Here is a 15,374-nt window from a genome sequence, read left to right as displayed (position 1 = left end):
TGTTGCCAGGGCCAATAATAAGTAGCCTGCAAGTATCTGTGGTGGACTCCATCTTCTTGTAAGAATCCCAGGGAGAAGCCATGACAGCCTTGAATTGACATGCTATTCCAGATGGTAGGATATTTTCCCCTTTCCTATATCTGCAAAACACAAGTTAAAATAGCCATGGTATTGGGTGAGCAGATTGTGTTGTTATATTCCAGGGATTTCAGTTCATATGCTCAGATTTAAAAATCTTCCCAACATGGTCAAGCAGGCGCCATAGACTTTGGGGAATTGGGCTTGGTGATAAAACATGTATACGAATCTAGAGAAGCCAAAGTTCTCATTTTTTGGTGATGTGTTATTTCAGGTCACATTCTGTGTAGAGTAGGTCCCTGCTCACTGGGCATCTGTTTTAGGAGGGTGTGCTGGCAATGTTCAGTGTTCAGGTTGTTGGGTGCTGCTGCCTCTGCTGACACCTGTGTTTTCTTTCCTGTCTCTCTTAGGCGGGGCAAGAAGAACAGCATTATTCTGAGGACACAGCTATCTGTGAGGGTCCACGCCTGCATTGGTGAGTGGCGCCTGTGGCAGGCATGTATGCTGTCTGCTCTCAGTGATCATGTGTGATGGGAAATGACACAGAAACCGTAATTGTCATGTTATCTGCTTGGGCTAGCCCTCATGGGATTCTGGAATTTTGGGAAAGCTACTTCTAGCAATCAGTTTTGAAGCCCAGTTTATTCCTGGCTTCCTTTGCTCTTTTGATTATGACTGGATATGAGGACAGCTTGAGGTCACTGATGGAGATCATTCTAGAAGTCATGAGATTCTTCCTGGTTTGTCACCAGTGAGAACCTCTACCCAGCTGAAGCAATCCTTCATATGGCTCCTTGAAGCTTGCATTTGGGGAAATGGAGCCTGCGACTCCAGGTGTGGTCAGGTGACTGGAAGGAAATCTTGGGTCATTGGAGAGTAGGGGTGCAGAGTGCCGTGGTACATCGGTTACTTCTCATGCTGCTGCAATCAAATACCCGGCAGGAAGCAACTTCGGGGTGCAAAGGCTTTTGTTTTTGTTTTGTTTGTTTTTGGCTTACAGTTTGAGGGACTATAGTTCTTTATGGCAGGGAAGGCATAAGAGTAAGAGTGTGAGGCAGCTGTCACACTGTGCTTGCAGTCAGGACGCAGAGGGATGAGTGCTGGTACCCACTGGCTTTCTCCTTTGTGTTGAGTCCTGGACCCCAGCCTTCAGGATGGTGTCACTCACATGCAGGGTGGTCTTCCCCCTTAAGTCTTTCTGGGAAGAGCTTCATGAGCACACATACCCAGATTTACATTTCACTAGTCAACTTGAAAGTGAAGATTAGCTGTCACAGAACTAAGTAAGCAAGGTACTTGTGGTTCCACAGGGCTTTCCTGTGGTCATTGGAGGACCACTGGGTCATTCCTGCACTCTCTGGTTTCCCCACTGCAGCCATGGGTTCACTAGGAAGAAATGGATTGTATATGCCAAGAGGATGACCTCACAGGAACGGTAGATTCCTTCTAGTAGTAAACCAGGGGAAGCAAGAATTTAAAATCATAAAAAGAAAGAAAACAAAGTTTACTGTATGCATTAACGATCTCATATGTGCTTAAGTTTGCTTTTATTTGATGTTTGTTGTGGTCTTCAGGCTTCCTTCAATCAGGGGATGTCAGTTATGCTGCTGATGCTGGCCTGTACCGGAAATAAAGGATTCATGGATGGAAAGGAAGGAACACTTTCTGGTCCCTTCTCATCCCTGATGGATGAGAGGGCAGATGGACACTAAGGGGAATTTATGTCATTTTACTTTGGTGTGAAATTCTAGGAGTGGTGGCAAGTGTCAACCTTTGTATTGCTCCAAAGCAGAAATGATGGTGTAGCCGACTCAAACCCTCAGGGGCTGGAGGCTATGGTAGAGTGGGTTGTAATGTTTCTGGAAACCTGGAAAGGTCTGTGGGACATGCATCACTGACCATCTGCAACTTCTGTAAGAGAGTATGACATACACATGAATACTAACTCTATTACATCAATCAGTTGTTTTACATGCATGAAGTGTGTCTAAAGAAAAATCCTCTGACCCATCACTTTGTACCATTTCTCCCAGCTTTTACCCCAAATCAAGAACAAGCTTAAGCACATTCCAGGTGTGAAATAACACTGAAGCCCAACATGGAAAAGTAGCTGACACCTCCCCCACTCCCAGAGACTTGGGACATAAGTGTGGATGGACTTTCCTGGGGACAGGAAGGCAATGGAAAGTTGACTTTTATTGCAGTGGTCTGGCTCCAAATTTGAAGGTGCTAAATCCTTTTTAGAAAATGTGTTTGTGGGCAAGGGATACATCTCAACTGGTCATGTGCCTGTCTAGCACCCAAAGGGCCTTTGGTTTGTTCTCCACCAACATATAAACTAAATAGAGTGATACTCACCTTTATTCCCAGCACTTGGGAGGTGGAGGCAGGGGCATCAGAAGTTCAGTGTTGTTTTTGGAAGCTTAGAAAGTCCAAGGCCAGCATGGGATACACAAGATTTTGCCTATAAACAAACCAATACACCCATCTGCCATATAAATACCATACCAACTGGCATAACATTTCATGCAATATAAATTATACCAAATATAAATACAACCAAACCAATATAAATACCGAAATATTTTAACCACAAAACTTTTCTAAACATCTTTTGTGTTGTTGGCTACTTCTTGTTCGATCTTCTATAATTGATGGAGATCACATGCTTTGTTCCACAGTGTGTTGACCCCCAGTAGCCAGTTCAACTCATGTGGTGTGACTAGGTCATCTCCACTATAATGCCTGGAGGGGTTAATCAGTTACTGATGTGTGTGTGTGGGTGCTCTCAACCTTCCTTATGCCTATTTGCCCTGGTTATTGCAAGCATCTAATTTGATGAAATAGTACCTAAATGTTTGATCAACTGATTGTGAATATAAAAAGTCATGGCTTTAAAAATTCACTGACTGTTTTGGAAAAGAATCAAAATTAGTCATTACAAAAATATTTAAGTCAAGTGTGAGCGCGGCTGTCTATGAAAGGTGAAGGACGCTGGAAACATTTAGTTGGATTCCAGTATTCAGAAATGGTTTCAACTCTTACTTCACTTCAAGGGAACTGAATTGGGCAGCCATAGACCATGCTGCCAGAATGTTTCATGCCAGGAGACTCATGGGAAATTCTAGTTTGTGGAACACCTATGTCTGTGTCTCTGCAAAGGTAAGAAATAGTACTCAGCCCCTAGAGTGCACACGAAGACAAGGTCTCGAGGTGCACAGGCACAGCTTTGAACGGATTCTCTCTTTTCGTTAGTCTCCGTCATCAGTAGCCACAGGTCCAGAGGGTTTGGATGGATAAACTGATGGCCGAGACAATAGGTTTTCTCTGCCTTGAAAACCATCCTGTTGGGTCCATTTCTTCCTTCGGTGAGATCTGCAGTAGTTTCATCGAGACACCATTTGAGTGATACTGTTTGGTTTTGTATGGAAAGTGGAATGAACGCATCTCCTCTTGAAGTGTCCTTCCCATTGGGACATAATCTTCCCCTTTCCAAGGGGCTACCTTTGATGCCATTTCTTTGTTGTAACAAGACAGCACAACATGAAACAAAGCAAAACAATGAACAAAAGCTGGAGCAGCCTCCAGTTGAAATGACAAAGGAAAACAAAAACAAGGGTGCAAACCCTTTCATATCAGTGAAGTCCTGGTTTCTTCTCAAGATTATTTCTACTCATGTTTATGTGAGAAACAGACTCATCTCTGAAGGTGCTGGCTGCAGCTGCCGCCAGAGGTTCAACATGATACGCAGCCCCCTGAAAGCACCCTGAAAACCTTGCTTTGCACCCATGGTAGTACGGAAAGGACCCACGATAATCTTTTGTCTCGTGGGTCTACAATACCAGCAAGCCAGTGCTTTCCTCACCTCACCCCACTTCCCCTTTACTCCTGCTTGTCTGGAGTGGGGGAACGCTTCCAGTCCAGGGTGAGCACTGATGAATTAGAGGTGACAAGGGTTTGGAATTGTCCAGCACTAACTTTGGAAGCCTGTACCCACAAGAATAAGTGTGGAGCCCAGCCTTTAAGGTTAGCAACTCTGCAACCCTGACAAGAACCAAAGGCCACAGGGGCTCTGCTTTGATGGTCCTAGCTAATCTCTGAGACAGGTCTGTGTGATAGCGTAGGAGTTGCGACATGTTTGGCAGGAAGCTGGAATAAGAATTTGGTATAGAGAAGCCCCAGGCTTTTGTACCTTTATGCTCCTCCTTGCTATGACTCTTCTTTTGTATATTTTTAGTATGAATGCCTGATGTAATAATGTATTACAGAAAAACAATGCATATATTGCCGTTTTAATTTAGCTTTGGTCCCTAAAGAGATAAAAACATTGTTTCCATCTTAGGCATGAAACTATAGATCTAAATTAAAAAAAGAAATCTCTGATCAGCAGAAGTCTGCATTTTATGAAGTTAGCAGAAAAAAAATTGATTCTGCCAAGGATCCTATTTCAAGCCCAGAAAAGTGTTCCAAGGGACTGGCTCTGATGGGAGAGCTACAGGAGGAACAGAAAGAAGCCAAGGAAGTGCAGGGTCAGGATGGAGTCCAGGATGGAAGAGAAAAAAGTGTGGCTGGCCACAATGGTATATGCCTTTAATTCCAGCACTTGGGAGGCAGAGGCTGGTAGATCTCTGTGAGTTCAAGGCCAGCCTGGTCAACATAGTGAATTCCAGGGCATCCATAGCTACATAGTAAGACCATTTCTCAAAAAACCAACAAGAAACCATGTGGAAATTGTGAGATCCTGTGATGGTTGATCTTATTCACCAATGTGGCTGAATTTAGAATCTCCTAGAAGATGTACCCAGCATGTCTGTAAGAATGTTTCCAGAGAACATTAACTAAAGAGGAAAGACTGCCTTAAACCTGGGTGCTGCCATCCCATGGTCCTTTGGAGGGGTGGAATAAAAGTAGAGTGAGAAGTCAGCCGAGTGCCAGGATTCCCCTTCCTGCTCCCTACCCCACTGAGCTGTGAACCAGTAGATGTTCCATTCGGCATTGGCAGAGCTACCTGTAGCCACGCCATGATGGACTCTTTTCTGTCAAACCACGAGCCGAGTAAACTTTCCTCTTTTAAGTTGCCTCTTATTTGGTCACAGCATTGACAACAACTGATACAGACCCTGAAGATGACGTGGCTGGGTTTTCTAATAGCTGCCATTTTTCTCTTGGCTTTAAGTCTTTTTTTTTTCTCTCTCACTCTTCTGAAGCTTGTCTTGTCTTTCCTTTAAGAGAAGTCAGTCCAGCTGATCAGTCCCGGGGTGGCCAGAAGTCCCGTGCTTACAAGTGTCCAGCACTGAATTAAAAGGGTGGCATTAAACTGAAGACGCTAAAGACTGTCGGGGCTGATAGCTGCAGAAGAGCAGCTTGGCACCAGGTCATCAGTGCCATTTTCCCAGTCTTTGTGACAGTGAGGTGAGGGCATGGAGATGGAGAGGTGGATAGAAGCTGGCAAGCTGGCTGAAGTAAGCAGTATCTGCATGAGGTTTGTCACACTGCTCAGAAGGCCAAGTCAGAGGCATAGGGAAATGTAGGCAGAGACTGCTCATTCGTTTCCCGGACTCCGGGACGTGAATGATCACACAGAAACTGTATTAATTACAATAGTATTTGGCCAATAGCTTATGCATATTACTAACTAGGTAACTCTTACACCTTAAATTAACCCATTTCTATTCATCTGTGAATCACCACTAGGCTGTGGCCTACTGGTAAAGGTTCCAGGGCATCTGTCTCCTCTGGCAGCTACATGGCGTCTCTTTGACTCCACCTATTCTCTCTCTACATCTTTGAATTTTCTACCTGGCTTTATTCTGATAAGCCATTGGCCAAAAGCAGCTTCTTTATTAACCAATGGCAATAAAAACATATTCACAGCATACAGAGGGGAAATCCTACATCAGAGAAAGCGTTTAAAGAAAAGAACTCAGGAGAAGGACGTTCCACCCACGGGTGGAGAGAAGCAGTTGGTGTCCTGCAGTTGAGGCTGTGTATAGAGTGCAAAGAATTTCCTTTTTCAGGCTGAGCCGTGCAGCTGTGTGCAGTAGTGAGCTGAAGGGATGTGTGTGTGCATGTGCACATGCGTGTGTGCATGCACATGTGAATGTGTCTGTGTCTATTTAGGTGTGTGTAGAGATCAGAGAATACTCTTCTGTGTTCCTCAAGTGTCATCTGCTATTCTTTACTTTGGTTTGAGATGGGTGTGTTTCCACTGACCTGGAATTTACCCACTGGATTAGGCTGGCTGGCTGGTGAGCCCCAGGGGCCTGCCTCTCCCAGAGTTAAGATAGTAAGTGTGTGCTACCAGGTCTAGCACTTTTGAAAAATGAGTTTTTGGGGGCTAGAGAGGTGGCCTAGTGGCTAACAGCACTTGTTGCTCTTACAGATGACCAGGGTTTGACTCCCAACGCTGACATGACAATTCACAACCATCTGTAACTCCAGTTCCAGGGGATCTAGCACCCTCTTCTAGTCTCTGTGGGTACCAGGCATGTATATGTTATACATGCCTACACCTAGACAAAACGCTCACACACACAAGTGAATATTAACAAAGGGGTTTTGGGCATCTGAGTCATGGTCTCACGTTTACAAGGCAAGCACTTTAGCAGTAGAGCTATCCCGCAGCCCCCAGGCACTCTCAATGCCTAGACCAGCACTAGCGACCATTGCTGAAAGGAGGCCTGGGTGTGCAATGCAGCGCAGCCCCCAGGCACTCTCAATGCCTAGGCCAGCACTAGCGACCATTGCTGAAAGGAGGCCTGAGTGTGCAATGCAGAGTAGCAGCAGGACTCAGGCAAGACACAGGCTTTGTCTAGTACTGAAACCTCCTTAACAGCTGTGATATACAGGACCTTGGGTTCCTGGACTTAGAGGGCGGGGCAGAGCTGTAAGGCTTGACCACTAGGCCCTCTGTCTGCAGCCTTAGCTCACAATCATGGTTACTTTTCTTTTCTATCTTTTTTTAAAATTTAAATCTTTTTTTTTTAAATTTATTTATTTATTAAAGATTTCTGTCTCTTCCCCGCCACCGCCTCCCATTTTCCTCCCCCTCCCCCAATCAAGTCCCCCTCCCTTGTCAGCCCAAAGAGCAATCAGGGTTCCCTGACCTGTGGGAAGTCCAAGGACCGGATGCTCACCTTAAATCTTTTTTTTATTTTGTTTTGAGACAGCATTTCTCTGGATAGCCCTGGCTGTTCACTTTATAGACCAGGCTGGCCTCAAGTTCCACTTAACTCCGCCTCCCGCGTGCTGGGAGGAAAGGTGTGGCCCCCATTGTGCAGCTCTGTTAGCATTTCTGAAGCCGCTCTGTTCTTCTAAGTAGGCTGGCTCAGCTCCCTCACCTCTCCCACCTTTCCCTCTGCAATCCCTGCTGATTGTCAACAGAGCCCCACTAGCCCTGTGGGACAGCTCCCCTCCCCGCTTCCTTTCCCAGTACTGCCTCTGGTGGGTGACGGGACACTGGGCTTTGGAATGTTAGTTGAAACAGGTGACCTGTACTCCTTGACTCTGTGTGTGGTTTGAAATTCCCTTCAGATTAGGGGTTTTCATTAGGAAACAGAAAAACCGACTCCTTGGTGACGTTTCTGTGTTCCTTAAGGAGGATGAGGTACAGCCATGAGCGCCAAGATACCAGGCCTGGGCAAGTTAGCTCGGCCATCTGGCACCTTGGGTACTAGCAAACCCATGCAAGTGCTGCTGGTCCCTGACATGTGACTGAGAAAAGTCAAGCCGGCTGTTCCCAGGCCAGTAGGTCCACCATGCCCTGAGCCATTTGGTCATTTTGACTCTCTGACTGCCATTGCTTTCTCTGTCTGGGCCTTCGACTCGTAGCTAACCATGTTCTGCCTGCACACAGAGGCACTTCTGCAATGAACTCCGGGGCTTGGGAGGGCATCTCCTTCTAGGCTTCCTTCCTGGACACAACAGTGAGCAGCCGTGTGCATCTCTAGTGGGGTCAGGTACACAGGACTACATTCCCTCTTTCTGCCTGGTGCCAGGATTCCAGGCTACCCCGAAAACTTGGATCCTTCAACCTTTGATTTCCTCATCCGTGTTTATCTGCCTGCTAGTCACAGCTTCAGCACAAAGTGGGGGCTGGGTTTGGAATCCAGAGTCACCCCTGCAGTAAGTGACTTTTGTTTGAAATCTCCTCCCTCTTATTCCCCTTCAAGCCTGTGACCTAGTTTTGCCTGTGGTTCTGCTTTCTATGTTAAAACAAGCTCTCTGTGGGTTAATCAGATAAGTATCTCACACCATCTGTTTTCTGTCAGTCTGTCACGGGTCCTAGGTGGCAGACCTCACAGAATGTCCACGTGGGGGAGGGGTTTCTCAGGGGGCTCACTGTCTCCCCACTCTGCAGTGTCGCCACCTCTCTAAGGTGTCTGAGTCAGGCTGTGATGGCTAGATGTGCTGTTACCCATAATTCCAGCTTCTCCCAAAGGGAAGAGTGAAGAGACCCAGGGAGACTGTGATCCACACCTGCGCCAGGCTCAGACCAGGCTATTGTCCATCTCTCCACGGATGACGATGTTGTGTGATGCGTCGATCATGAGTGAGTTCTCAACAAAAATAAAAACAGCAGTTCAGGAATTCACTTGAAGCTTGGCTCTCTCCTCGGCAGAATACAGGGTGCAATTAAGACAAAAGGCACGTGAGGGATGGAGCCAGAGACCCTTCCAGGATAGCTGTGTCAGCTGTGGGGTTAGAGGCCCCAGGGAAGGAAATACAGATGTGAACACACATGAATTAAGATCCCTCAGGCAGTTTTGTTTCAAGTTGTGCTCAGCTCCTCTATTTATTTAAACTATCTACCACATCCCTAGGACTTAGTTTCATCTTATTACTAAAGATCTTAAGATGATGGATATTGGAGATGGAGCTTCACGTTGGAACCATTACCAGTTTACTTGCTTTGTCCCAGTCGAGAGACTGCGTCTAACTTAGCCACTTAAAAAGGAACATATATTTTGGTAAAAAAAAACCAAAAAACAAAAAAACCTGACTTGAGTAATTTTGTAGGGATACCTGTGTCTAGAATTACAAGGGGTTGGCTCATAGTATATATCATGGGCTAGCAGTTAGACTGCAGAACACTGCCAGCCAACAAAACCTTCAGTGATGCCCAGGAAGCAACCCCTGATCAGGTTAGCACTGTGCTCTGGAGTGATTCCTGTTGCCTTAGAACTTTCCCCATCACATGTCTGTCTTCTGCGCAGTGCAGGGCAAGCTCTGGGTACCAGCTTTCTGTGCCCATGACTGTTTCCATGAAGGGATGGAGTCATTTCTGTCATGGACAATCAGAGTCGGTGTTGGGAAATAGAGTGCTTTGTCCCTTTCGAGACATTTGACATTCAGAGGATGTGGGAATACAGAAGCGGGAAGGGGTGGGTGGGTGTTTCACTGTGCCTTGCTTTTCAAAGGTAACCTTCTCAGGATTATTTGTGTATTATTCGTGTCTTGGTCATAGACTCAGAAAAAGGGGTTTTTGCAAGATTGTGGGAGCAGAGTGCCCATTTTTCTGGATTGGAAATAGTTAATGGAAAGTAGTTTAACTGCTCCACCAAGTAAAAATCAGATAAAGCTAGGTATAACAGGGAACTGATTCAGGATTTAATGTAAGGGTGGAAAAAGACAATCAACATTGGGACATTTGTTATCCGTCATCTCAAGTTCAAGAACTACAGTCCCAGTGATAGGAGAACCAGGGAGGAAGCGTGAAGCGTTTATCAATTGTCATATTACTGTAATTAGAGAAGGACCTATAAATAAATTATAGTTTGTGCTTAAAATGAAGTGAAAAGGCAGGCCCGTGTTCCCTTGATGCTCGTCTGTGGATTTCTCCATTCTGTCTAGCTGTAGTAGAGAGATTGTGGTAGGAATGCTGACCCAGGGCCTTGTGGACGAGCTCTGTAGGTGACCCATGTGTTCTGGAATGGGTGCCTTTGGAGACTCCTTCCACTCTCTTGTTCCTGTGGGTTCTTTGACAAGCTTCCATCTGCCTCAGTGTGCTGTGTGGCCCGAGATATCACATATGGATGAGTGGGTGAAAGTTCAAACTCGAACTCCCCCCTGAGTGGGCAAGTCTGTCCTGTGATGTCACGTGGGAAGATCAAGTCTATTCTATGATGTCACATGGGAAAATCAAGTCTGACCTGTGATGTCACGTGGGAAGATCAAGTCTGACCTGTGATGTCACGTGGGAAGATCAAGTCTGACCTGTGATGTCATGTGGGAAGATCAAGTCTGACCTGTGATGTCACATGCGAAGATCAACTCTGTCCCATGTGTTATGCAGGAAGATCAAGTCTGTCCTGTGATTTCACATATGTACTGTGATGTCACATGGGAAAATGATGTGAATGAACATAGAGACAGGTCTGAGGTTCTTATATCAAAGTAGAGTTAGCATCTTGGTGAGCCCTGATACCCTACTTGCTGGGGAGGCCAAGACCAGGGCATTTCTCAAGATCAAAATCAATACAGAGCTACTATCATTGGGCAGGGGCTATGAATAGGTTTATTCTATTATTCTAACACATTATCTTTGCCTTGCAGAAGGAGAGGGATTCAAGGAGGTTTGGTTGCACTTAGGGACCCCTAGTGAGACAGAGGATATTTTTTCAAGTCCACATCTGTCTGTCTAGCTGCTGACGGGAAAAGCCTGGTTTTGGTAGAGGCAAACTACTTTTTAACAGGTTGTCTTTTTCTCAGAAGTAGAACGATAAATTTCCACCAAGCACTTAACGCTTCTGCTTCCTGATGGGCACTGAGCAAAACACACCCAGCAAATATCACCTCATGTAATAGAGGAATTACAGTTCCCACTTAGTGGTTGAGGAAGTTAGGCATTCACTGGTCCTGGTACTCAGCCAAGGCCTCTCAGGCAGAGCTGGGCCCAGGTCTGCTGACTGCACGGTGCTGCTGTATTGGCCCCTGTGCCTTGCTTCCTCACATCCTTGATCAGAGCTCTCCATGCTTCCGGCCTCTGAGCCTTGACTGGCCCAGCTCTGGGCGGGTGGGAGAGTACAGCTCTGATATCAGACTTGCCCCTGAGAAACTGCATGACCTTGGACAGGTGACCTTGCTTGTCAAAGGGAATGATATTTCGTTTCAGAATTGTGAGGATTCGATGAATATTTAATGGACAGCAGAACCATGAAAGTGCTCACCTTGAATACTGATTTGTAGGTTCAGAGAGTGGTCAGAAGAGACAGAGCAGAGTTTAGGTGCCAGACCTCTGTGTGTTTCTCTCACCCCAGGCAGATCTATCTGCTTCTCCTTAGCAGTAAGGACCAAGGGACCTGGCACTTCCTGCTGCAACCATAGCGAGTGTGTACACTCTCTAAGCACTGCTTTCTGTCCTACACCAAGTGCTGGGCCCGTGCGGCAGGTGCCATCAGCCTCACAAAGCAGTCTTGTGGTCTGTGGCTTTACACATTGATAGAAAAATGTAATGGCCCGTGCCTGTAATGCTAGCACCCGGGAGACAGACGGGAGGATGTGCCACGAGTTCGAGGGCAGTCTGGTCTACATAGCAAGCTGAAGGGCAGCCTGAGCTACACATTCTCAAAACCCACCAACCAATTGCTAGAGCCAGGTCGGACGGCAGTGATGCAGCTGCTCTCACGGCCCGAGGATCTTGTCTCTTCCCAGAGGCAGAACCAGTGTTCACGAGATGCTTGGCTAGCCTCTAATGCTTGAGGGACCCCATCTCCCTCTTCAGAATCACAGGAAATGGAAAGCTGGGGCATGCCACTGTGTTTCCCATTGCTGTGGTAGAGGTCATCTTCACACTCTCTCTTCCTCATCAACTTACCTTGACTATGGGTTGATAAAGGCCAATTGAAAACTTATGTTTGCACAAAGTAGAATAGCCTGGTACCCTAGGTATGGTGTGGGTGCAGGGTTGTGGGGGATGAGCTGAGTGGGCACTTCTCTTGCTGAGCCTTGGGCTCAGACGCTGCTCAGAAGCAGCGGAAAGGGCCATGTGGTGCTTTGTACTTCATCAAGAAGCCAGACCATTAGGGACTTGGAAAAGAAGCTCCATGGAGCTTTCCTATTGAGGAATTTCAAGGTTGTTTTTTGTTTGTTTATTTGTTTGTGTGTTTGTGTGTGTGTGTGTGTGTGTGTGTGTGTGTGTATCCAGCACACGTGTGCTGTGTATATCAGAGGAATTTTGAAGACAGGGAATCATGGCTGGTTTGTTAGATGAGATGGCCTGAGCATGCCCACGGCTGTTCACACCAGGCTTCTGCAGGCCACGCTGCTAGGTGCACCAGCCTGGGACTGGTACTGAGTGCAGCCTGAGCTGGGGTGGTAGGTGTGGCTCTTCCTCTCCTTGGCTCAACTCCAAGATTTGGAAGTCAGTCTTTTCAAGGCCTGACTGAGGCCCGGCCCTTGTCAGGACTCGTAGGAGCTCCAGGCTGTGGTGTCTGGCATAGGATGGGTAGGGAACAGAGGGTCCCCAGATCAGCACGTTAGTAAGCCAGGCAAGAGACACTGAGACAGGCCTTGTGGGGAAGTGCTTTTGATGCCACCCCAGCTGAAGTTGTTCCACAATCCAATATTAAATACTTAAAACAGTTTTGAAGAGGTCTAGAGAGAGAGAGAAGAGGGGGGATACAGAGAGCCACTTGGCATGGAAGCAGAAGAGGGATCTGTTTTAGGGAGAGGGGATCAGCAGCAAAGGTGGTGAAGGAAGGCAGTGGTGGACAAATGAGCACTTGAGCACTGAGGTGTTGGCTCAGGGGTAAGATAGGTGCTGTTTTGCAGAGGACCCCAGCATTCACTCCGGGTGCCTCATAGCCACCTGTAACTTCAGATCTGATGCCCCTAGCCTCTGAGGGCACCTCATATGCACATACCCACACACATGTCCATAGCCAAAACCAGAAATAAAAATAAAATTTAAAAATATGCATTAATATGTGTGAAGTGTCACGGTGAAACTCATTATTTAAGTGGTAACTAAAAAATTAATACAATGGACAAGAATAAAACATGCTAGTTTTTTTTTAAAATCCTCCTTTGGCTTTTTTCTTCCATCCTTTCTCCTTCCTCCTTTTTTCTTCTTCCTTTCTTCCCTCCCTTCCTCCCTCCCTCTTATTTTTCTTTCACTTTTATTGGTTGTGCTGAGGACGAAACCAGGGCCTCTCACATGGTAGGCAAGTACTCAATCTTGAGCTATAGCCTCATTCTTCTTTATACTTTTTTTTAAAAATTTATTTATTTATTATGTATACAACATTCTGCCTCCATGTATGCCCGCATGCCAGAAGAGGGCACCAGATCTCATTACAGATGGTTGTGAGTCACCATGTAGTTGCTGGGAATTGAACTCAGGACCTCTGGAAGAGCAGTGAGTGCTCTTAACCACTGAGCCATCTCTCCAGCCCCTCTTTATACTTTTTGAGACAGACCCCATTAACTTGTCCAGGCTGGCCTTGAACTCACTCCATAGTTTAGGCTTAGAATTCTCCTGCTTAGCCTCATGAATAACTGAGATGACAAGCATGTGCAACTACGTATTTTTTCTTCTTTTTAATTTGTATATGTTCACGTGTATGTGTGTGTGTGCATGCACATATGTGCACATGTGTATGTGTGCATATGTGTGCGTTTGTGCGTATATGTATATCTGCCTCTCTCTGTGTGTGTCTGTGTGGTGGGTGTGCATACAGGCTTGTTATGACTCCTGTTTGGATATTAGAGAACATCTTGGGTATTGGCCCTCACCTTCCCCTATGTTTGAGAGAGTGTAGTTTTTTGTTGGTCTGCTGCTGTGCACAGCTGTGCTGTCTGGCAGGCCTCTTAAGATTCCTCGTTTCTGCCTCCCCTTTTTCTGTGAGTGTACTAAGATTATAGATGCATGCTACTGTGCCCACATATACACACACATCTGTACACACTTGAAAGTACTGGGATTATAGATGCATGCTATTGTACACACCCCACACATCCGCACACACTTGAGAGCACTGGGATTATAGATGCATGCTATTGTACACACACACACACACACACACACACACACACCCATAGATGCACACATATGCATGAACACGCATATATATGCAGCAGACACAAACACGCATTCGTGAGAGCACTGGGACTATAAATGCCTGCTTCCGCATCTGGCTCTGTATGGGTTCTGGGATTAATTCGGGTTCTCATACCTGAGTGGCAGACACATACTGTGCCATCTTCCCATCCATATTTTTATTTCTTAGGAGAAATGGCGTAGGATCCAGAACTCAGCCAATCATGACAGCAAAGGGCTGCTTGTTTCTTGGGGACAGACAGTAGTGGGTGGTGTCAGGTACCCTGGAGGGATGTTGTAGCTAAGGTGGGAGGGTATTTGAGAGAGCAATAGGATCTGATTGTCAAGCCAGCATCATCTGGTGGCTAGATGTGGAGTGTAGCAGTTTCTACACTCCACATCTGGGGACTGAGGAGTCAAGAGGGAAGGCTGTGTAAGAACCAGGTGAAGAGCCCTGGCCTCTCTGAGTCCCTAAGGATTTTCATTAACGGAATCTTGAGTCCCATTCCCGTATGGAGCCCAAACCATCATTATCATTTGTGCTACTGTTCCTACATTTCTGACAGGATAATTGCACAGCCATTAAATGCCCAGCGAGTACGACCATGATTGCTGTGCCTTCCTGGAGTTCTGCGTTTTAGACATGCGCTCTCTCCATAGATGATGTGGCATAGGCTTTCATTGTCTTTTGCTGTGGGCTCCTCTCTTTGGAATCATAAGCTCTGTCCTTGTGTGAAGACAAGAGTAGGATCTTCCCCCAGCTTCTCAGGACATTAGGAAGAGCCTCTCTGCACCCTCTCTCTTTACTCCTGCCTAATGAAAGACGGTGAACATGCGAGAAGGCAGGGGCACTTCTTTAGTGACTGTCCTACTCCAAGGACACGGGCTGGTGACCTGCTCCGGTGGGGGAGCCAGCGATGCTTCTTGCAAGCCCTCTCAATGAAATTCAAACAAGACCCCACCTGCCTCTCTGGTTTCCCATGTGGTTCAGACCTCGTGAGGAAGAAGAGCAGTGTTGCCTGTGCTGCCAGGGCTCCATGCAGAGCTTCTCTGCTACAGGCAGACTGGTATAGGACTTGGGAATGTGGTATTTTAGTACCAGCTATGCTCCAGGGGGGCTGAGGCTGCCTGACCTGTCAGATGGAAGGAAGGATGAGCATTCTCTCTCTCTCTCTCTCTCTCTCTCTCTCTCTCTCTCTCTCTCTCTCTGTCTTTCTGTCTGTCTCTCTGTCTGTCTCTCTCTCTCTCTCTCTCTCTC

General features: G+C 46.5%; 1 protein-coding gene across 11 annotated transcripts in view; it reads left to right on the top strand.

Moving 5' to 3' along the window:
* The window catches only part of Fhod3 (formin homology 2 domain containing 3), a 424,496-nt gene that overhangs the window by 55,730 nt on the left and 353,392 nt on the right, over positions 1-15,374 (top strand). For all 11 annotated transcript variants that reach the window (XM_075969157.1, XM_075969155.1, XM_075969156.1 and 8 more), the window contains exon 3: positions 489-553. In XM_075969157.1, the coding sequence (XP_075825272.1) occupies positions 489-553 (65 nt within the window). The remainder of the gene's footprint in view (positions 1-488; positions 554-15,374) is intronic.

This window comes from Microtus pennsylvanicus, chromosome 4 (genome assembly GCF_037038515.1).
Source record: "Microtus pennsylvanicus isolate mMicPen1 chromosome 4, mMicPen1.hap1, whole genome shotgun sequence".
Classification (NCBI taxonomy): Eukaryota; Metazoa; Chordata; class Mammalia; order Rodentia; family Cricetidae; genus Microtus; species Microtus pennsylvanicus.
Note: the sequence above shows the minus strand (reverse complement) of the source record. Positions and strands in the feature narration are given on the sequence as shown.